This window comes from Diceros bicornis, chromosome 38, assembly GCF_020826845.1.
Source record: "Diceros bicornis minor isolate mBicDic1 chromosome 38, mDicBic1.mat.cur, whole genome shotgun sequence".
NCBI lineage: Eukaryota > Metazoa > Chordata > Mammalia > Perissodactyla > Rhinocerotidae > Diceros > Diceros bicornis.
In genome coordinates this window covers 16880387-16903936 of record NC_080777.1, presented here as the reverse complement: position 1 = coordinate 16903936, position 23550 = coordinate 16880387, and the positions used below count along the sequence as shown (strand labels likewise).

Here is a 23550-nt window from a genome sequence, read left to right as displayed (position 1 = left end):
GTAGTGCTTTGAATTTTCCATCGATGGTGGCTACTTTTTCTTTTCACTACTAATTTGTTGCTGAAAGATTTTTTTTTTCTAAAAATGCTGCTGAAGATTTTTGTTTTGAAATTGAAGAGTAATGATGATCACACGAACATTTTTACAATACTTTTTTTGATCGTGAGTGAAAGCTGCAGCTGTTGATATTCCCGTGGCTATCTATGCGTACGCCACCAGAATGTCACACTGGAAATAATTTTGCTCTAATTTCTGTCTTTGTTCTACTATGTCATCAACATTAGAAAGAAATTAGATTTTTGTTTGTTTGGTTTTTTGTTTGTTTGTTTTGTTTTGTTTTGGTAAGAAAGATTAGCCCTGAGCTAACATTCATTGCCAATCCTCCTCTTTTTGCTGCGGAAGATTGGCCCTGGGCTAACATCTGTGCCCATCTTCCTCTACTTTATATGTGGGATGCCGCCACACCAGGGCTTGATAAGCGGTGTGTAGGTCCACGCCTGGGATCTAAACCTGTGAACCCTGGGCCGCCAAAGCAGAGTGCATGAACTTAATCACTACACCACCAGGCTGGCCCCTAGATTTTTCTTTTTTGAAGAAAACATTAGGGACAGCATGAGGTAAATTTAGAGCAATGAAAAAAATCTCAATGGAGCAAAACTCCTTGATTCTACTAATTGAATTTAAATGTGAAAGATACATTTTAACTCATTTTGAATTAAGTACATTGCTGTGAGATGGTACACCAGTGTCGACAGAAGTTGGCTTTCATTCCTAAGCTCGACTTTTATTTATTTTGATATTAAAGAAGAAAATAACAGGATTTACCTCATGCTGGTGGTCGTGGGAGAAAGGCCTTTCTTCCACTCACCCTCTATGTGCGAAAAGTTAACTTCTTTACTTAATAGCTACAACTTGAATATGTTTATGTTATAGGAACATGTGTCATGGAGTTGACCCAGTCTTTCCATATTAGCAAAGCAGGAAATGTCATTTGCGCACATTTAATCTCATCACAAAGGTGGAGAACGAAAGTTATACTCTTTCGAATATTATCTTCCAGAAATCATGTCTTTTTTTAGGGCTTGAAACATTTCTTTTTTGTAGGTTAAAAATAATTAGAATCTATGTCACTAAGATTTAAACTTAGCTTTTATAGTATATTTAGCTTAAGTATTTAAACTTGAAAAGAATCAAGTCCAACCATTCATTGAAAACAAGATGAATATTCATTAACTTCGAATGTTTTCATTTAAAGATAACAGAATTAGTTGATTCCTGAGGAGTCACATGAAGGTCTCTCCAGACTGTCATTGCAAATGAAATACTTGTGGAAATTTATAAGTAATTGAAAGTAATAGGAGTTAGAACATACCTCCCTTCATAAACTTAATGGCAGCTAAGTTGTTATAATCTACAAGTCAATATTTTCCTCAAAATAGAAGAAAGAATTTATTATTTCTTATAATTTGTTCTTTCTTCATCAAATCCAGAACAAAAAGGAGGACATACCATCACTGTGTTCTCAGTCGTTTTTCTGATCACTCAGGAACCAAGGCACTGCAAGGTGCTGAAAATCGTGTAAAGGTGGACTGATGCTTAAAATGAAGGAGGTCGCTGCCCTCTTGTTAAACCCTGCCTGACTCACCTCGGCAGCATCAGATGACAACAGCACGTTCATCAGATTTTCCAAGTGATGGAAATGTCAGGAAACCCAAAGTTATGGTTCCCCCAACAACCATAACTTGGCCATTTTGCACGGAATTATTAAGGAAGAAAAGTTAGAAACTGACAAGTAGTATAAACCTATAGTTACACTGAGTTTGTGTCTACACAGACAGAGCAAAATTTAATAATGAGGCAACTAGCTGTGTAACTCAGACAAAATCACCTCTTACTTAAGACATTCATAAGAATAAAAGTATTTTTGTTTAAACTAAATTATCTGGATAATTAGCTCAACATTCTACTTTGTACATGGAGATACAAAGGAAAAAAATAACTACTAGAATGATTTGAGTTTCAGAATATAATAACATTTTAGATTAAATTGGTGTGTTTTTTATATTTTATAAACATATAGCTAACCAAAATGGACCATTTGACCAAGGATATTGACTTCAATTTACATTTACTCTCACAAATACATTCATAAAGGGATGGCCAGTGAATCTTGTTAGTCTTACTTTTTATATCAAGAGAAGTGCCATTTTAAAAAGTGATTCTAGATGTAGCTATGGAGATGTCGGGTCAAGATAGGGAGAAACATTTCAATGTTCCTTTTATATATGTAGATGTAAGTTAAGAAGAAAATAAGGAATGGTGGAGTCTGGGGAGAAGAGGAAATTACATATCCCTCCTAAAGGCATTGGAATTCAATCCCCACCCCCACCCCCCCAAAAAAGTACCCAATCAAACAAATAAGTCAACAAGACACATATAAGTCAAAGGGGAGTGTTGCTAAGGAGCTGCAACACCAGTGTGCAGCAAAGTGAGCTGAGCCCTCGGGTTTTCCCCTCTACAATTTGAGAGACGGCTAGATGACCAGTAGGGGTGATGAGCCTTGGTTGCCAGCAGTCAAGGTGGTTAATGACAGCATCTAATCAAAAAAAGATCACTTCTTTTTTTTTTTTTTTGCTGAGGAAGACTCGCCCTGAGCTAACATCTGTTGCCAATTTCCTCTTTTTTTTGGCTTGAGGCAACATCTGTGGCAATCTTCCTCTATTTTGTATGTGGGTCACCACCACAGCATGGCTGCCAACAAGTGGTGTAGGTCCGTGCCTGGGAACCGAACCCAGGCCACCAAAGTGGAGTGTACCAAACTCAACCACTAGGCCACTGGAGGAGACAGGTGCCAAGATGACTTCTTCTTAACAGAAAAACTGGCACAGCACATAGCCCCCATCAGTGGACTAATTTCCAGTTTTTTCTCAGATTTGTGAGAAAACCCACCCCCTTGGGCTGAAGTGGCCTCTAGGTTTTTTGGACTTAAAAAGGGGAGAGGGCTAGAAAAAACATTCTCACGAGAAGAAGACTCATGTCATTTATTTTGAATATTAAAAAGAAATGCATACTGTTTTTTATCACTAGCTGGTTACATGGGTCGTAGCAATTATTTGAATAAAAAAAGATCTTTGCTAGTCCTAACAGAAAAAAAAATCCCTTGACATTTAGACATTATGAGGCTAGTCAAAATATCACCTCCACACATTTTGCTCTATGTACACTTCCCTTCTAGAAGCAGCTGTCATCAGTATGTTTATGTCAACTTAGGTTTCAATTCAATTTGTGGGGCCTTCACTTTATTTCTTTTCTTAAATCTTAGATTTGGACTTATTAAAAATCCTTAGAGGCATCACTAAGGATTCAAAATTCAATAATCAATCAATTTTTGGCCTTGGTCTTAATTCTTTAATAAATTTTTATTTCTTCTGTGAGGAAACAAAATTAACTTTCTGAGACTCATTCCGTTTTTCTGCCAAACGTCTCATGGCTAAAAATCAGATTCAGTCATGTTAAATAATCAAGTTCTATTTATTTTGGAAATTGCTACATTTAAGGCACTTAGAGTTCACAAATCATAGAAAGCTACTTTTCCATATGATTTTCCTAGGCAAGGTTGGTGACTCTAGTTAACTGTGATGATAGCAATTAATACATATATAATCGTGTGTGTGTGTGTGTGTGTGTGTGTGTGTGTGTGTGTGTGTGTTTGGTTTCCTCCACTAGACTGTGAGTTCTTTGTGGGTAAGGGCTATGTTGTATTCATCTTTTGTTTTTTATTATAGTGCCTCTCACTATCTAGTAAGCAAAAAGAAATTGCTAAATAAATGAATTTATTCAACTGAAATGATAATTTTATAGCAATGCTGGATTAAGTAAATAATGAATCGAAAAATAGTGGCAAATAGTCTAATGACCGTGATAATTCAGGATGAATAAAAAGGATATGCTGAGCTAACGTAGTCTTTCATTTAGCAACTATTTGACTGCCCACTATGTGCTAGGCACTATGGTAAGGATTGGGATACAGAAGCCATGAAGATAAAGTCCTGCCTCCTAGTGGATCTGACAATACAATGGGGTGTCCAGACAAGTAGCCAGACCAGTACATTACAATGACAATAGCTACACGTGGAGGGTGTGCTATAGAAATACATTAAAGGAGCAGCTGATTCAGACCAGGGAGAGAGCGGGCAGAGAAGCCTATTGGGAAACCTCTAGGCCAAGACGAAGGGATGATCTATTCAGACAAAGGAAAATAGCAGCAATGGGGAGGAGCTGAGTGAGCGAGTGTTGCATGTTAGAGGTACCGAAAGTAATGCTGATGTGGCTGGAACAGAGAGGCCCAGGTGAGGGGGTGGGGAGGCAAGGCCAGAGTTGTGCACAGCATTCAGAGTAGAGCTAGTCAGTGGCGAGTCTAGAAAAATAATCAACCTGATAGACAAATTATTGAAAAATATGTCTGAAAAGTTTTCATAAAACTATATTTGCGTTGTTTTGAAATTTGATTACATTACTTGGACTCATGAGGTTTAGAAGTCATTTAATCCCATCCAATCGTCTCATTTTATAGACCACAAAAGTGAAGCCCAGAGAAGTTAAGTGACTTGCTGAAGATCACAAAGCTAGTTCTCTAGCCCAGGATGAAACAGGACCCAGATCTCCCGACTCTCCCACGAAGTACTTTTTTTTGACATTACCTATTTGTCCATTTTTTGATTTCTTTGAACTCTAGATTAAATTCTTTCAAGTCTCAAGTCTGTTAACTAAATAAATTTTGTGGACTGAATCAATGACTTAGCATTATTGCCCAGAAGCAGCAAGCATTTTTAAGTGCCAGTCATTCCTCTAATTTTGTACATGTTCAATATTTCCAAATTCCTCTATTAAGTTTTCATGTCTGGCTAGAGCCATGACAAAGGCAATAGGTTAAGGCTCAAACACGTACAAATTCAACTTCAAAAGGCTTATTTTAAGCATGCAGTTAAGATGGCAAATATTAAACAAGCTGACTGTTGCGGTTCGACGATTAATGCCTCCGATAATAACCGAACATGTTTTATTGCTAACTGATAACATGCTCACACAAGGAAGACACTAAGATACTTTGAACTATTCAACATGCCCCAAACTAAATGCCAGCATTTGTTTTTATAGCTTTTGTAATCTCACCTGCTAAGACCCTTATCTTCATAAAACCACTGAGTTCCTGAATAAATATTGTGCCACAGATTTAGATCTTCTGGGGGATTTGATGCAAGTGGTTGCTGGATTTTACGTCTCAGAAGCTCGTATCTAAAGCAAAGACAAGCGGAAACATCAGGATTCTCTCAACTAATGCTATTACCAAAATTCAGGTTGTTTCATGGTACAAGTGTGTGGCGCATATGTATCAACATACAGAAAATATCTTAATTTACAATTACAAAGTTGTTTCCAGATAATCATTTTTGTCTAGCTCGTGTCAATTCAATTATTTTGAAACAATTAGTTACATTCACATTTTACTATTATCAGTAAGAATGGTGACATTTTAGATTTCTTCTGTCTGATTTGTCGAAACTTTATTGCCAGTACACACAAAGGAGAAATACAAAAAGCTTAAAAGTTAGTGATTTCCTAAGACTTCTACCATCAATACTTTATAATCAATGATAATATTATCAACTCCACAGGTTTGGCTAAGTGTCAAGTGGTTACAAAGCCATTTCTGAATCGAAATTCTTTTCATTTATCTTATCTATATCCCTGGCCCTATTCTTTACAAATTTCCAGATTAATAATATGCCAAAGAATCATTGTGTTAGCTTTGGAATTTTGAGGCATATTTGTGCAAATGTAGCATTTAGAACATGCATCGAGTTTGCTTAACATATAATAAAAATACACTTTGAAAATCAAGAATTATGTAGAGAATTGTTAGAGAATAGTGACTGTTGTTTCAAGAGTTTTTAGTTCCTCACAATATTTTGATATTTCCACTTTGATGAACTCTCACGGTTCCATATAAGTGAAGATACACAATATGCAAGTGTATGAAATATATGAATGGGAGATACCCAATAAGGAATTAGTTCTATGTTCATACATGAGTAAAAGCCTCCTTCTCTCCTTGCTTGAGAGAAAAGACCATAGCAAAATCCAAAAGCAGTCGCTCTCTTACCTTAAATTGGGTCCATTTGGCCTGGATGGTGGCTGCCAAGAAATCCCAACATACGATTCACTTAATGGAATCACTGATAATTGGCTAACATCCTGGGGTAGGGTGGGGTGGGTGGTAACATGGGTAGGTAAACTCTCTGTGCACCCTCCTAGATATCCATTACCCCCTGAGCAAGCCACAATGGTGACAGAATAATTAGTGAAAGGAATCAGATGAGTAATCACTTGACTTAACACTGAGGAAGTAACATTGGTTATTGTGACGTGAGGGTCAGGCATGCGGATCTCATAGCTAAGCACGTCTCCATTCTGGATGAGTGGGGGGTTCCAAGTGACCTGAAATAAAAGATAAACTTAGAATCAGCGTGACAACACAGGAACAGAGCAACTGTAGTTCACAAGGCCTAGAATTTTGCTCTGTCTCGTTTTCAGTTAAATCTCTTTCTAAATGCCTATTTTCAACTTCGCCCTTTGCACTAGACAGTAATGAAGGCTTTGGGATCAATTAACAGTACACCAGGAACTAAGTGAAATGCTGTTTCCTGGACTTGGCTTTTCGTCTCGATCCTTTCTAGGACTGTCAGACTAATACACACCTTGCTGACTCATCTCCACTGTGGGGGTTCTGAGAGACACAGAGCACACACATGGAAAAAATTCACACATCCACATGCACCAATGGGGGAGCGGCAGGATTTGATAGTTTTCTTGTTTATAACTCAATTAAATGAAACACCAGAACTCCTTGCTTTGCATTGTTAGTGTGACTCTGAATATGTCATTACTCTTTTTTCTTTTTGGATGATGGGAAGTGGGAAATAATTATTTGCATTTTCTGAGGATGCACAATTGAGTTCCTGAGCCTCACTTGCACATACTCTAGAAAGTAAAGCAATAACAACTCCCCCTATTCTCAAAGAAAAGAGACATACAGAAAGCTTTCAAAAAGGCAACCAAGAGATGATTCTGTTTAACTAACTCATGTACTTGAGCATAAGAAGAAAGAAACAACAACATTTTGTAATGGAATACCATAATGTTTAACATTCCTTTTCTAAATTTTGTAAAGGCGTGGTGGTAATATACTCATGCTCTTTTGGGAAATAAGGACCCTAGAAAATGCGCATAGGCCATTAAAAATCACTTTTTTATATGCTAACATGATTCATCTCCTTTATTGTTGCCTTACAATGTTCCTTAAATTTTATGGTATATATTTCATCTCCCATATAGACCGTAAGCTTCTTGGCAGCAGGGCCTAAACTGATACCCATTTAATGCCATGTACACAGAGATGGAGGTCAGTAAGTGATTGTAGTCTTGGCCAACTAGATTATATTTTTCTCTTAGCATATAGTTATTTTGAAACTTTAAAATTCACAGCTCCGTTTAGGCGGCCTGGGGTTCACAGGTTTGGATCCCGGGTGCAGACCATGCACCACTTGTTGAGCCATGCTGTGGTGGCGTCCCATATAAAGTAGAGGAAGATGGGCATGGATGTTAGCCCAGGGCCAATCTTCCTCAGCAAAAAGAGGAGGATTGGCAGTGGTTGTTATCTCAGGGCTAATCTTCCTCACCAAAAAAAAAAAAAAGGATAGATTTCCACAAAGTGATGTATTAATATATACATGTGTGACTCTATACAAAATCAAAATCAGAAAGGAGTAATAGAAAAATTAGAATAGAGAAGGTGACAAAATGAGCTCCCACTACACGTCAGTTGGGCAGTCACGTGATGATTACTGTCCTAATTTATAATTAACAATGGCCCAATATCTACTCAAATTTTACTTTATTGCTGTTAGTGCTGGGGAGTCTATTCTGACTCCTAGCGAACCTGTGTACAGCAGAGCAGAACCCTGCCTGGTCTTTTTGACCCATCCTCTCCCCTTCTAGCGCTGTATCAGACAATGCTCCGCTGCCATTCATAGCATTTTCATGGCCAAATTTTTTGGAAGTGGGTGACAAGATCCTTCTTCCTAGTCTGTCTTAGTCTAGATGCTCTACTGAAACTTGTCTGTTACCACACAAAGGGCACGATCTGCTCGCTGTGAGACAAAAGCCAATCGTCAAGAGGCAAGATGGTGGAAAAGAAAAGGCAGTTTATTACAGCTTGCTAGCAAGGGGGAAGATGGCTGACTAACGTCTCAAAGAACCATCTTAAGGGGCACAAAATCTTACAGCAATTATATACGCCAGTGGGTTATAGGGGAGGGGGTTAGGAATGTTGACCCTCGAGTATTACAGACTAGGAGTACCACAACAGATCTTTCAGTTTTCATTGATGATGGGTATCAGCACAGACTCTCTGTTTGGGGGTCATCACATTCCTAAGGAACTCAAAAGAATTATGTTATCATCTTATCACAGCTGGGAGGTACATACACAAGCAGGGGTCATAAAATCTACAGAGCATTTAGATCTCCTGGTGGGTGCATATCCAGCTGGGTTAGTTTGTCAGAGGTCATTCAAGGTTACAATAGGGTTTCTTTTCTACAATATGGCTTCCCTCATGGCAACTTTGTCTTGAGCTGGTATCATGTCCACCATGGGTGACCCTGCAGGTATGTGAAATCCTGGTGGCATAGCTTTCAGCATCACTGCCACATGCAGCCACCACAGTATGACAACCGATAGATGGGTGGTGTGGTTCCCTGACCGGGCAACGAACTCGGGTCATGGGGGTGAGAGTACAGATCTTAAACACTAGACCACCAGGGCAGGCTCAAGTTTCACTACATGGCTCGAAATCATTGCTAATTTTAAAAACTTCTTGGAAAGTTCCACACTGTGCTGAGGGTGAAGAGAAGTTTTAAATTTGTTCCTTATGAGCATATAGGATTTGTCTGGATGTAGAAAAGATCAAAGAAATGTGAAATAAGCAAAGGTTGTAGAGCAGACATAGGATTCTATTTGTCTTAGTGGTGCAATACTCTCCGTGGACTGGAAAACAAGTCAAGGTCAAATTCAGGGGGCTTCCTGGTACTTGTGATGTAAATGAAAAATGGAAGTGTTATCACAACTCAATTCAACCCGACTGTTATATGGAATACCACTTCCTTCCTCTCGAAACCAGAATATTCTGAGAGTTCAGGGCAAAGTTTGGCAGCACTTGAAAGAATTAAAACTTAGAAGATAGTCTGCGTAGAAGTTGAGCCAAGAGTGAACTGATTTGGAACTCAGTATTGACGCTGAGAAAAAGTGTTTATAAGATAAAACTTGAGTAAGATATCTACCACTAGAGATTAAGAGATTTAATGGAATGACTCTGGAGATAGTCACTTGAAGATCTAAAAAAATCCCTATTTTCTCTACTAGAAAATGTTTACATACAGAAGTGAGCTATTTTTATCATTTAAAAAGTTACGGACTTAGAAAAATGTATCTTTTTGACACTGCTGAGTTGGAAGACATGAATCTACTTCTACAGAACATTTTTAGAAAGACTTTTATAACAAGGTAGAGAAGGCAACTGTCATTATAGTTAGTAGACTAACATAAATGATATCTAATTTGATCACCCTTCTGGAAATATTCTGGAGCTATTATTAAAAATAAATGTGTCCAGGGGGCTGGCCCAGTGGCATAGTGGTTAAGTTCACGCACTCTACTTTCAGTGGCCTGGGGTTCATAGGTACGGATGCAGACCTATACACCACTTGTCAATCCCTGCTGTGCCAGCATCCCACACACAAAATAGAGGAAGACTGGCACGGATGTTAGCTTAGGGCCAATCTTCCTCATCAAAAAAAAAAAAAAAATGTGTCCAAGATCTTTAAGGAGCCAGCTAGCTAAATATTGTATTCTCTTCTTTCCTATGCTTGTGACCACATCTACCACAGTGCGGCCAAAGTATATGAGATTAAAACTTTCAGGCACTTGAACTTCCCCTAATCTTTTATATATCCATTGTTCACAGGAAGGATTAGGAAATGTTGCATCCCAGAAAACTCAGACCAAAGAGTATGTTCCTGGTCTGAATAAGCAAGAGATGTATTCTCTAAAACAATAATTTTACATTGAAATTTTTTACATAGAAATAATGCTTACAGTTAGAAATAAAATGGTTATTTCAGAGATGCCTTGCCTATAATAATTATTTCTTTTAATTAAGTGGTTCTTAATTGTTTAGATTTCCATTTTTCTCTTTAGTTATTATAAGTTTTCAGAAAATAGGACAGGCGTGTGCTAGTTAGGTGTTTAAGGAGCCACTGACTTTAATCAACTCGTTTAGATCCCTGAAGAGTGGCTCGCCCTAGAGATCAAGACACCTCCAAAGAATGCCTATTTTAAGCAAAAATTGATGAATGCAGGTTAGTTGGTTGGTTTCAGGCCTGAAAAAAGAAACATACATAAATATTGTAACTTTAACTCCATCAAACTATGTTTAAGAACTTTACGAATATTTATGAAGATTGACAAAATGGGTTGAGAATAGGCGAAGAATAAATGTCCCTGATAGTTGATCAAGACTATTCGACTAAAACTGTGGGACTTCGAGCAAAACACTTAACATCTCTGGGCCTTGGTTTCCTTTATGTCTAATGTGAAAAGAGCACCCTTGCCCTCATGTCAACATATAAGATTGTATAATTCTAAGACTACTTAATCAATTCAAGACATGAAGGCCTGAGAGTGTGGTAATTTGACTCCATATGACGATCCCTCTTAACTGACTCCCTGGCAAAACTTCTTATACAAAATAAGATGTACACTAAATAGTTGTTGAAATAAAATTAAAGTTCTCTTTCAAAATGTCCTCCTTTCCTTTTAAAATTGTTCATATTAATTTTTCATATCAGATATTAGATTTGCATTTTGCAATCAGAGAAAGAGCTCAAAGATATAATATATAGGGAAAGTTAATTATGGCCCTTCACCTCTTTCTCTTCCCATCTCTCTCCATTCCCACTCTCTCAAGGCGAAAGGTGATAGCTTGGAATGCATTCTTCCACATTTTCTGGAATGTTCATATAAGCACAGCAAATAGATCCACACATATGTAAGCTTTCTGTCTTTTAGCTTTGTTTACTGAAAAAAATTTATTCTATACCCATTAAGTTGCAACTTGCTTTTCACACTTAATGATAGCTCATGGACACATCTTATCATTTTTTTTTTGCTGATGCATAATATTCATTACATGGCCGAATACAAATTATTCAGTTATTATCCTATTGACATTACTTTACTGCTAAAAACGATATTTGAAAATGTATGCATACATACCATTGAATTTATTTTGTACTGAATAGATTAGCAAGAATTGCTATGTCAAAAGGTAAATGTATATTTAATTTAAATCATTATTGACAGACTACTTTACGAAAAGGTTGAGGTAATTCACTTTATCACAATGAAAGAAGTACCCATGATCTATGTCCTCACAAACTTTTGTAATTACTATTCCTTTTAGTTTTTGCCAATATTGCTTAGTTATTTGTTTGATTAATTTCCATTCCCTGGACTTTTTGTTAGGTATACGTTTTTTCAGATATTATTGACTATTTATATATCCTCTTATTTAAATTATTTATTCATATTTTATACTTTATTTTCTATCAAATTGTCTTTTTACCACAGATTATTAGAAATTCTTTGTATATTATGGGGAAATAATGCATTTTTCTATAATATGTGTTATAGATGTATTTTCCCCATCTATCTTTTGGAGTTGAACTTTTTTGCGAGGGTCTTATGTCTCCCAAAAAACAATCAAATTATTTTCTTGCTACATATAACTATCTTTTCTTTTAAGTCTGCTGAAGTTCTTTTTTTTCTTTAGAAAGAACTCCCCAACCTTTAAACTATACAAAATTCCTTATATTCTTCTAAGCTTTCTATTTTTTTAACTTTAAAATTTTAATTTACTGGAATTTAGTTACAATATAATATGGTAGAGAGATCTATTTTTTTTTTCCTACACATGGATTATCAGTTAGGCCAGTATCATTTTTAAAGCAAATCATCCTTTCCCAATGAAATAAAATGTCACTTCTACAATAAGTTAAGTTCTCACAAATACTCCTATCTGTCTGTGAACTCTCCAGTCTGTTTCAATGACCATTTGTCTGTTTTCATGCCAATATCACACTGTTGTGATTTGGTGGCTTTAGAGTAAGTATAAATACTAAAGAAGATGTTACCTCATTATTTTTTTCTTCCACAATTTTCTAGAATATTTCAACCATTTAGTCTTCTTTTCACACTTTAAAATCATTTTATCCAGTTTGAAACAAAAGAAAAACATCATTGGCATTCTGATTTGAATGATGTTAGGTATACATGTTAACTTTGGAAGGATTGACTTGTTATAGAATGAAGTCCTTCCATTCAGGAAGACAGCATATTCTCCACTTGTCGCAGTGTAAAGAAATGGAGAAAAGCATAGGCTTCTGGAACCATATTTCTTAGTGTGAATCCCAACTGTTACTCTTTATGTAATCTTAGGTAGGTTTCTTAATCTCTTAATTCTCAGTTTTCCCACCTGTTAAATGGAGACAATAATAGCATTTATCTGATTGGGTTGTAGCAGAGATTAAAAGAGAGGAATTCCTGGAATGAATGTAACATGAACTCAATAAATATCTGCGTAGTATTTTATTTCCTTCCATAAGATTTTATAATTTTTTTTATGGTTTGATTTAAGCAGACATCAAAGACCAGCCCATCTTCAAAAACAGGTGAGAATGATGATTAAGACTCAACTCCTCTTACTTTGGTTTATTACAAAACCTGTAAATGAGCAAGGCTGAGAGTACACACTGTAGGAAAGCTATGCATGGACACAACAGGGGTGACACTATTGTTCCTCGCGGCACACATGCCAAGGCTGGTGAACGGAGTGAGGACTCTACTACGTGAAGAGCTGAGACCCGCAGGCCTGCTCTCTTTTATTCTGCTTTAGCTGTGAGAAGATGGGGCTGCCGATGGGCCATCAGAGTTCAGAGGCTCGAGTGATCACCATAAAAGATGTTTTTTTGCTGCATCCCAGTTATACAACTTAGTTATTTCTACATTTTATTTTTTATTAGTCTTCAATTGTATTCAAGACTTCAGTGCAGCAATATTATAAATCGACTTCATCCTAATCTGATTTTACGTTGAATTTTTGTTAGAAATGGCTGCTGAATCTTACAAGTCCCTATTCTGCATCTATTATTAAAAAAAACACATGGGCTTTCTCCTTTAATCAGTTGATTTAAGAAGTATGTTGACAGATTTCCTGAGGTTGAACCATCCTTACATTTTTGGAACCAAACCAAATTTGTCCTGGTTATATGATTCTTTTAATATACTCCTTAATTCAACTTGCTAACATTCTACTTAGAAGTTTTGGATCTATATTCACATATGAAATTAGTCTATAGCTTTATTGAACTATCTTTTTCAGGTTTTGGTAGAGCATCTTTACCAACTTTAGGAAATGAAACGAATTTTCTTAAGTGATTAAATACCAAAGAAAAGTGCATGGCTTTCACTTTTCAGATAACACAACTTTGACATTACATATTATTTATTTTCCTTATAATCAAATAAGATATTAAGAATATGATTTTGATATGCAGCTGTGTGCTCCAATTTTCCCTTCTTAATGCTCATGTCTATGCCAAATCATGTCACCTCTTTTTACACTTAGTAATACGTTACTTTAGATTGTTTTCTAGTTGTTCTACATATGTGTAGGTTCCCTTACTTTCCCAACTTCCTCAACTTCTTACAGGTGGCATGGTATAGTGAAAAGAACACATGGCACAAAATGGGAAGAAATGGTGAAACACCAGTTCATTCCCTTTACCAGCCCCCATCCTCTCAGCTGGCATTCTTTAATCCTCTTAACCTGATTTGTTTTTTCTCCCAAGTCCTTGTCACTTCTGGTCATATTATATATTTACTTGTGTACTTCTGTCTAAAATGTAAGCCCAATGAAGGCAGGAATTTTGTTTTGATCTCTACTGTATTCTCAGCACCTAAAAGAGGCACTCATAAAGACGTGTTGATGCTCAATAAATAGTAACTCAGTAGAACTGAAGTTATTGTTGTTGTTGTTGTTAATATTATTGATTTCCTTCATCCTAATACTTGGAATGACTCTATGCGGTAAATATTGAATACATTTCTTAACCAATACATTAATGACTATCCTTCTCTTATTTCTCATAAATATTTTATCTATTTGTGATTTTAACTTTTAAATCTTATATTTTATAAAGAGAAATCATTGCATCGCTGTCACATGCCTCCATTTACCAGACAAGCTATAACACTAGAATGTACTTTGACAGTCCTAAGATCTTTCTGAACATAATGTGAGCCAATAATACTGAAGCATAAATATGTTGTTCTAATAGTATTTAAGTACATATAATCTAGTACTAGATTCAGTTGAATATTCCTGATGACTCTCTTCACTGATAACTTTAGATTTCCTAGTTATAAATAAAATGAGAATTAATAAAAGGCGTGAATTTCAAAAAAATATCACTAGTGTACAATGTCGTGTATTTCAGACACCTTCTCAGAGACTTTTAGATTCCCGACCTGGTGTGTGCACGTGAGATTCAGTTTCTAAGCCAAGATAATCCAAACCTTACAGTGGCAAGCTGACAAGCTATGTATATTATTTCTTTCCTGGATGAGGTTATAAAACCAAAAGAGGGAATAAAAAAAGAAAAAGCCAAGGAACTAGTTTTGGATACTTTTGATCATCGTTTGTGTATGCTGAATCCAGTAGAACTGTGCAGTGAACCATTATTCTTCTGAAAATATTTGTTCTTTTTCAGATCTGCCTAGTTATTAAATTTTTGTTAGAAAGAATCCAGAAAAATGTCCATTATTTAGCTTTGCCTTTGTGAAGGCACTGCGTTTATGTAGTATCATATTGATTGGTATTGCTACCGAAGTTTCACAAAACTCCCTTAGGATTAAAAACAAAAGTCATTTCTGGAATGATTAATAACTCTAGGTTTGTTTGGAGTATTCTTTTGTTTGGTTTGGTTTTTACTTTGAACACACAGCACTTCTTAAGGTTGCCCAATTCACATAATAAACATCATATATCATGTACTTCAAATTAATTTTCTTTTAATGTTTCACCAAGAGAATTCTATACACTTTTGATATTTCTATCAAAAAGGTGTGTTGTTTCAACCAGTTTCATGTTGGAACTAACTAATAAAGACTTTTTTAAAATAGACTTTAGTTTGGAGGTTAAATTAAATTTCTTCAACAATTTACGCTATTTAGCATCGCCTAGCGTTTGCCTTTGGTGGGGGAGACAGAACACACAACACAGATCCAAGTAATAATTTCAACAGATGAACTTTGCTGTTACGCAGATGCCCTTTGTTTTGCGCTCTGGTGAGCAAGCCACTGTACCAATGCTTTTGGCAGAAGTACAAGACTGAATCCATGGAAGCATGTGTGTATTTACACAAAAGAGGCTTCTAAGCTACAAAACTCCCTCCTGTTTGGTTACACTAATTTCCCTTGAATGAAGTTTGTATGCAAGCCAAAACAATGGTAGTTATCCTGTCCTCCAGAGTTCATTCCCGGTAGAATGAAGAGAATAATTGAACACTTTCTAGCTAGCCCATTAATAGGCTATTTTTATTTCTTCCCCCATCATTTTGATTCTTCGATCATTAAAAAAAAATCAGAATATCGGTAATTGGAACTTTTGTTAATATGCTAATCTCTCCCTCTGTATTTTCCCATCTCTTCTCATTTTCTGATCTATTTAAATCTGACGTGGTGGTTAAGCTAAGCATCCCATTGTGGCATTCAAAGTATTTCAGGTGTGTGAGGCAAATGGAAGCATCTCGACAATATAATTAAGGGGATACAGGGAGAAATGAAAAACTGACATCGAATTCAAGATAGTTTGGGCCAAAGGCCAAAACCCAGTTTCTCCAGTGAATGCCTGAAAGAACAAATGTGCGCGTTTTGTCAGTAGATGGCTCTGTTCAACACAGAGTCGATCCAGGGTGAATTCCTAAGTCTGCAAAGGAGACAGAACACTCAGTATCTTACCTGGGCTGCATCGGGTCCTAGCACATGCACCATGGGTGGCTGCACTCCAACAGGTCTTGAGGGTCTTGTGGTCACTTCTACCCAAGCACTGCTGTTTGTCCCTCCATTGAGAGTGCTCATCAGTACACGGTATTCATATTTTGTCCATGGGCTAAGAGCAGAAGTCTTGTCAATAAACCTCATGGAATGACTTCCTGGGAGAGTGACCAGAGTAGTAACTTCTTCCTTCCCTTGGACTCTTCTCTCAATAGTGAAGTTCTCCACCAAGCCATTGGGATGGGTGGGGGGTTGCCAAGATATAATCACAGATGTCGGGGTATCAGAGAACAACCCTGGACTTGGGATGCCTTCTGGTGCATCTGGGAGTGTCCACACAGTCTGGGACTCCGGTGAGAAGGAACATCCTTTTGAAGTACAGGCTTCTACCTGAAACTTATAGGCGGTATATGGGCGTAAATGGATCGCTGTGCAATTAGTGATATTTCCAGAAGTTTTCAAGTAGAGCTGGCCATGTTGGTAAATGTTATAATGGGTAATAATTCCATTGCACTTTGAAGGATGTTGCCAGCTGACCAACATCATTCTTGACTTCACATCCAGAAGAATCGGAGGGTCTATAGGTCCAGGTTCTATAAATAGAATAAATCCAATAAGTGACACCTCTTGGAAACTTCCCACATCTCCGCAAACTAAAGCTAAAATGAATGATAACTCTCCTATCCGGGTATGATATTGTACACTTGGTAAAGGCCAATAAGTAAATAAACATCATAAAGACAAGGATCCTGACTGCTTTCCTCATAAATGTGCAAGAAATCCTTGTTGAATATTATTGAACCAAATTGTCATTTTCTTTTCTAAGACAGCTTTATCAAAATCATTTCTTTTTATTAAAGCTAATGATTAAAAATATCAGGAGGACTTTTCTGAAATAACAAAACTAGAAGAGAAATATACAAGAGGGCAGTTGGAACCGAAGTTCTAGCTTCTGCCACATTTTTCTAGAGCCCCAGTAACTAATTATAATCAATAACACTATCATAACAAACCCGTGTATTTTACAGCCTAGTAAAATCCTTCAGCATCTCTCATTATATATTCCGTATTATACCAAGTTCTGTTTATCATTCTAATCCATGTTTTGCAATTTATCTACTCCCTGTTAATATTATAGGTGATTTTTTACTGTGACTGTGACAGAAGCTGCCGATTTAGCTCTTTCACCTACTGATAAATAAACAATGCACAGATCTGACCTTTAGGTTAACAGGTTTTATGCTTGCTCCACTCAGCACTCTAACTGATTCAATTATCATAAAGGTTCAGGAGGCTCCATGAATACTGAAAGAGGCCCACCATATGCCTGCATAGGTGTTGTGGAACAGCAAATATTCTGCAGCCCTCCAGAGAAATTCCTTAATTGTAAATAATTTCACCATGCGACACAATCAAGTCACCTTGAATGCAAACGGCTCAGCCTGCGGAGGCAAAGTGTTATTTAAGCTTTACTGGGCTGCGTTAAATTCTGCAATTTGAAGGGCTGTTAAGTTTTTCAATTGAAATTTCATTTAAAATGCAGGTGCTTTTTATTATATTGAGGCTTTACTGCTCTCTAGGTACAAGCAAGAACACGGTGCAATAACACAAATCTGGCTCAATCACTGATCAGTAACAGCTGTAATTCCAGAACATTTAGCATTCTTATAAACCACAGCCTGAAATCTATAAATTGCTACAACAGATCAAGAAAATACTATATTCCCCTTTTCTGCCTACAGCAATTTTGACATTTATGAGATTTTTCTGTGAACATTAGATTTTATTGAAAATCTTTAAAATAGATATTCTTGGATTTAGTAATTGTTTAAAACAGCGTTGATCACGTGAGTGCGTGTATTTGATTCAGCGTTATACTCAAGGTTTAAATTTTAAACGTGACCACTGTGTTGCAGAGCCAGTGACCACAATAATAGCTGGTTATCTGAGCACACTTTCACACAATACGATCCACATATCTGTCACCAACTGGACTGATGGTAGAATCATAATTCCTTTTTGAGAGAAAAGATGTGACAGTGCACTAACTCTGAAATCAAGCCATTTCTGACAATTTGGTAATGCATCCTATTTGGAGAGAAAAATCCTAAAAGTACAGTGATTTTGATATGGATCACATTTTCCGTTTTAGTCTCTTGTTATTTTTCATTTTAAAGCTTAAAATCACTGTGACATTTCGTACTTTTGCTTTCTGGTATACAGCAGCAGTAGCAATTATTATATCAAAATAGAGATGTGGATCCTTTCTTATTTATAGTTGTCATCTAGATTTGGCTATTTCCCAAAGAAAAGCCAGTGTGGATCTTGTAAGATATCAATGTTGTTTTGTAAAACAAAACCCTCTGAGATTGGGGTCCGTAAAATCAATGGCAGAGATTCAAACCTTTAATGTCTAACCCTAGCTCACCCTTCCCCTCTATAAATAGAATACTACACACTTAAAAATCAGAATATTTTCCATCAGGGTTTTCACCAGGGTCTTGCATAATTATTCCTCATATTTGCACTATCAAACTGTGAGCTTCTTCAGGGAAAAGAAACAACAATGATCTAGTTTGTTCTCTGTTATGGGGGGATAAACCTTTTATTTGTCCTGAATACAATGATAATATTATAGCCCCCACAGAACACAGCCCTTCCTTAAAGATATTCTCTTATCTTGGGAAAGAAGAGATGTTCAATTTCAATTTCACGATTTTTTTTCCCTTAAAAGCCAGCATACATTTTATTAGCTTCCCGCTCTAGCTGAGTAGGCTCCCGGCTCTCGTCGCGAGCAAGATCCTTAAACTTGCGTGATTCAGGACAGAATGCTGAAAACAGCTTTATTAGCTCCTTTGGCTAGGGAAGTGTTAAAACCTGGTTCCTCACACTCTTCCAATTTAGTGCTTTAAAATGATAAGCCGAATCATCTAATTCTATATACAAATCAACTGGCTTGCCACTGCATGGTTGAAAGGGTCACCACAATTATGTAAAACATGAGTAATAACTATAATTGGGGTAGTTTGCTAATACAATAAAAAGCTCGGAACACCAGAAAAGTTATGCGCCCAGCAGTAGCTATCACTTTCTAAAGTAAGAATTCATGGATGAAATGACATGAAAAAGATGGTTATAAAATTTTAATGGAATGATAAAAGGCAAAAGTCAGCCTCTCAGCTGAATTCTTAAAATCCCTATATATCACAATCAACTCCTTAACTGTAAAATCAATGTGGGGCATAACATGTTGTCAATGCGGCTGTCACTGGAGGGGAGACTGGGAAGTTTGACAGCCACACAGCTCGGCTGGCTAGTGATGAAAATACAACCGTACAGCCCTCTCCGTGGGTGTAATTGTTTAGAGAACTCCCTCTTGGATCTGGGACCAGGAGCATCCTTTCTGTGCAGATCACCGATTCATATTTCAGGCCATTTCATTACAACATTCATAACGGAAAGTCGTTCCATTTTGGCAAATGAAATTATCTTTTATGGGAAACTATTTTGCTCATCAGCTTCAAAAGTTCAGCCCCAGCCTAAAAGAGAGCAATAAAATTGTTAACGGAGGGGTCTGCTTATTTATTTTTATACTCAGGTGTGCATATTGGGAAGGGCGCGTGCGTGTGCACATGCGCGTGTGTATATGTGTATACGTATGAGTAAACAGTTTGAATGACTTCTTCCTTCAATGAGTATGTAACTTTCGTTGGTTTTCTAGGTCTTCTTCACTTGTTTGCTATTCGAGTTACCCATGATTGCTCAGTTTTCCTGTGACGCTCTTGTTATTCCCTTGAAGCAAGTTTTTACCATTCTAATTAAAATCTCACTCGTTTAAAAGCTCTTTTCAGTAATACGAACTCCACAAATGAACAGCCCCTAAATTTGCCAAGGAATTAAAAATCAAAGTGCCAAATATATGAATGTATAATTATATACAGCAATATGTTATAGACTAATTGTTAATGTAGCCTTTTGATATTCACTACTGATATGTTAGCAGAAGGGTCGAGTGATGGATTCTACCTTCATTTTAATTGCGAATTTTCTGATCAATTTATTGTTTATACTCCAACTACTTCCCAGAAGGATTTTTGAAGGCTCATAATAAAAGACTTAAATGTAATAGGACCAATACAACAAATAAATATTAATTTTGTGATGATGAAGAGGGTACAATAGTTGTATTCTCCCCAAAATGTTAAGAATGGGCACTACAGCTTGGCACAAAAATTAATGTTCAGCTTCGTGACAACGGAAAAGGGCTGTGTGATATAAGCATCATTGTTAACTAAAAGGAACGTCTGAAGACTAGAAGGTTATTGAAATTGGAAGGATACTTGTTGATAGTCTGCAAGTAGGAGAATCCATATTGGGAAACTCTTTCGTCATTTCTCCTGGGACCAGGACAGTAGAGTATAGTTAGGAAGAATGCTTTGCCTCCCAGAACTGGGGCATACCGTGCAGTGAGTGGCTATGGATTCTTCCTTGCAAGTTTGGGACAGAAAATGAAAAGTGTTAATGTGAGAATTCATGAAGGCAGAAAGAAGTCCTAAAAGAACTAAATGTTCTAAATTTGGAAGAGCAGTGTGCCTTATGTGCTTAAAAGGGATTCAAGAGCTCAAGAGGGAAACTGAGGCCAGGTGGGTAGAATTTTTCACTAATCAAGCCATCTTTTCAAAGGATTTTCGGTTGGTCACTTTTAGCTTTTGATCTCAGGATATAAAAATAAGAATGTAAAAATAATAAATATTTGCTTTTGTTCATTCTGGAAATGCAAGAATTGAGGAAGTGGTGGAATCTATACAAGAGGAAATAAAGTATGTTATGACAGACTTACAGAACCATTTTGCCCTCAAAATCAGCAGATTAAATAATTTACTTTTCATCATGAATCTTCTGTTATGGGTAAAATAGATACCCACATCACTATTTGAAAGATTAAACATGTCAGTATTCAGAAGTTAATATTTAAAGCAATTAGGAAACGTATGTGGAATGGAGAAAACAAAATAATTGTGTCGCACCTCTGAAACTTGTCGTTCATATTTCTTCATTCAATAAAATCTACTGATATGAATATGCTCCACTCTCATTTAGAAATGTTCCTACTATTCTCTCACATAGAACACTCTTAAGGTGCAGGTTGAGACTTTAAATTCTAAAACACACTCATAAAAAGATGTTTGCCATGCAGTATTAGTTTTAAAATTAATACACTTAAGGGCACAAATATACTTATTAAATGATTTGGAAAATTCTGCTCTAGATTTATCTTGATTAATCAATCGAATTTGATACCACATTTTGACTTCCCCTGCCCTGTCACAAGGACTCAGAGGGTTTTACTGTCATTACAGGTTGTGAGGATATGAACAAGAAAAAGTGTTTTCTTTTTAAATTCTCTTTTTGTATATTCCTCCTCCCTTCATTTGAAGTCGCACATGGTTTGGGGCTAGCAGAGGCCTCTCTAATTACCCTAGTTAAGACAGCCAATGTTGAATCAAAGGGACAGCCAGCAGGCTGCCTCTGACCGAGGCAAAGAATGAAGATCGCTTTGGGAATTCCCTTCTCTTACATCGCCTCTCATCTTCACCCTCCTTGTCTCATACTCAGAGACAGGGACCACTGGCAGAACACTCTGCAAGCCGCCCTCCAGGTCTCATGTGTTGCTGCATGCCTCCTACAGCAATTGCTTCTTCCACCTTCTTCTGGACCAATGGCGAGGAAGTAAATTTGAAATGTGATATTAAAGCGAATTCCGAGTATAAATTATTCCCTGTCCCCTCTCCTGGTCTTCTCCTCTGGGAAGGCTTTCCTGACATCCCCTGTTGAGGGAAATGCTCTTCCTCGGGGCTTGCTCTCATAGAAGTCTCAGCACTGTATATTCTATCTATGGTTTTACTATATGTCTCTGTTTCCAGATGGTGGGCGCCTCAAGGAAAGAACAATGTCTTATTCATCCTTGTAACTTTCGTGTCTCTTTCAGTCCCTGGTACCCTGGGAGTACCCAGTTAAAGTTTGTTTGGTCGAATTTTCATGGATTTGTTTACATGAAACTCTTTTTAATCAGTTCTTCAACTAACAATTTTTGGGCACCTGCAGTGTATCAGACCCTTCACCAGGCACTGGATATATGAAGATAAATGAGACAGAGCCTGAGGTCATGAGAAGTTACAACTCAGAAGGGGATGTTGATGGGGCACAAGTAAATACAGACCAAATTCTAAGGTAGCAATGAGTAGGGAAGGCTTCACAGAGGAGGTGACAGTTTGAGCTGAGGCTGGATGAACGAGTAGAATTTTGCCAGACAACAAATGAGGAAGAAATGTGTTCTGTTAGATATAGATTTCAATTCACATTGCAATGTCTTTCTGTCTTACTCCAGAGGAACCTCTCTTCCTTTGTAAACTGTTATTAGAATCTTAACCATGAATGCAGGGAGGAAAATGCACAAAAATGCTGAAGGGAAAAGTAAAGCAGGATAATTTCCCTCACTGCTTCACCCTTTATTCACAGTATAATTGTAAGTGTGAAAAAAATAAGATCTAATATAATGAGTAAATACAGCATATTAATAGTACTTAAAATATCACTGTGTGGGCAATAAAATTCATCTTTGTATCTTTTTAGCATACTCCAGCCAAAACTCACGAACAATTAGTTTGTTAGCAAAATAATGAACACATTAAAAAATTTTCTAAGTCAATCTGCAAAATAAACTGTTCAAATCCCACAAATTTTATTTAATAATGCCTCTTAGATTAGCAGTTAAAATATAAATGTGGAGTTTTTAACTACAAATTGGGTGAAATGATCAAATTTTTAAAGCCTTTTAAAAATATATGACAACTAAATGGTCTGCTCTAGAACCAATTTCAGTTTTGTTTTTTGGAGGTAGAGAAGTGATTTTTAGAAAATAATCTCATTTTCATTAGGTTGATCTAATTGCTTGTATATACCATATAGACTTGTTGTTTAAATGATTGAAATAAAGAGATAGTCCATATTTGAATCTTATTACCTGAAAAACCTTGAGAGAAACAATAGATTATCTGACTTTTATTGGTCTAGAGAATCCACTTTATTTTTTTTTTCAGGGAAGGATTCGCCCTGTGCTAACCTCTGTTGCCAATCTTCCTCTTTTTTTTTCTTCTCCCTAAAGCCCCCCAGTACATGGTTGCATACCATAGTTGTAAGTCCTTCTAGTTCTCTATGTGAGACACCGCCACAGCACGGCAACTGACAGACAGGTGGTGTGGTTCTGCGACCGGGAAACGAACCCTGGCCTCAGGGGTGCGAGCGTGGAACTTGACCCAT

At 36.8% G+C, this 23550-nt stretch overlaps 1 protein-coding gene across 1 annotated transcript in view; it reads right to left on the bottom strand.

Annotated features, from left to right (window-relative positions):
• USH2A (usherin) overlaps nucleotides 1–23550 on the bottom strand; it is a 747185-nt gene that overhangs the window by 227660 nt on the left and 495975 nt on the right. The window contains exons 40-42 of the mRNA XM_058533703.1: nucleotides 16195–16823; nucleotides 6164–6498; nucleotides 5173–5295 (exon numbers count right to left, since the gene is read on the bottom strand). Of these exons, the coding sequence (XP_058389686.1) occupies nucleotides 5173–5295; nucleotides 6164–6498; nucleotides 16195–16823 (1087 nt within the window). The remainder of the gene's footprint in view (nucleotides 1–5172; nucleotides 5296–6163; nucleotides 6499–16194; nucleotides 16824–23550) is intronic.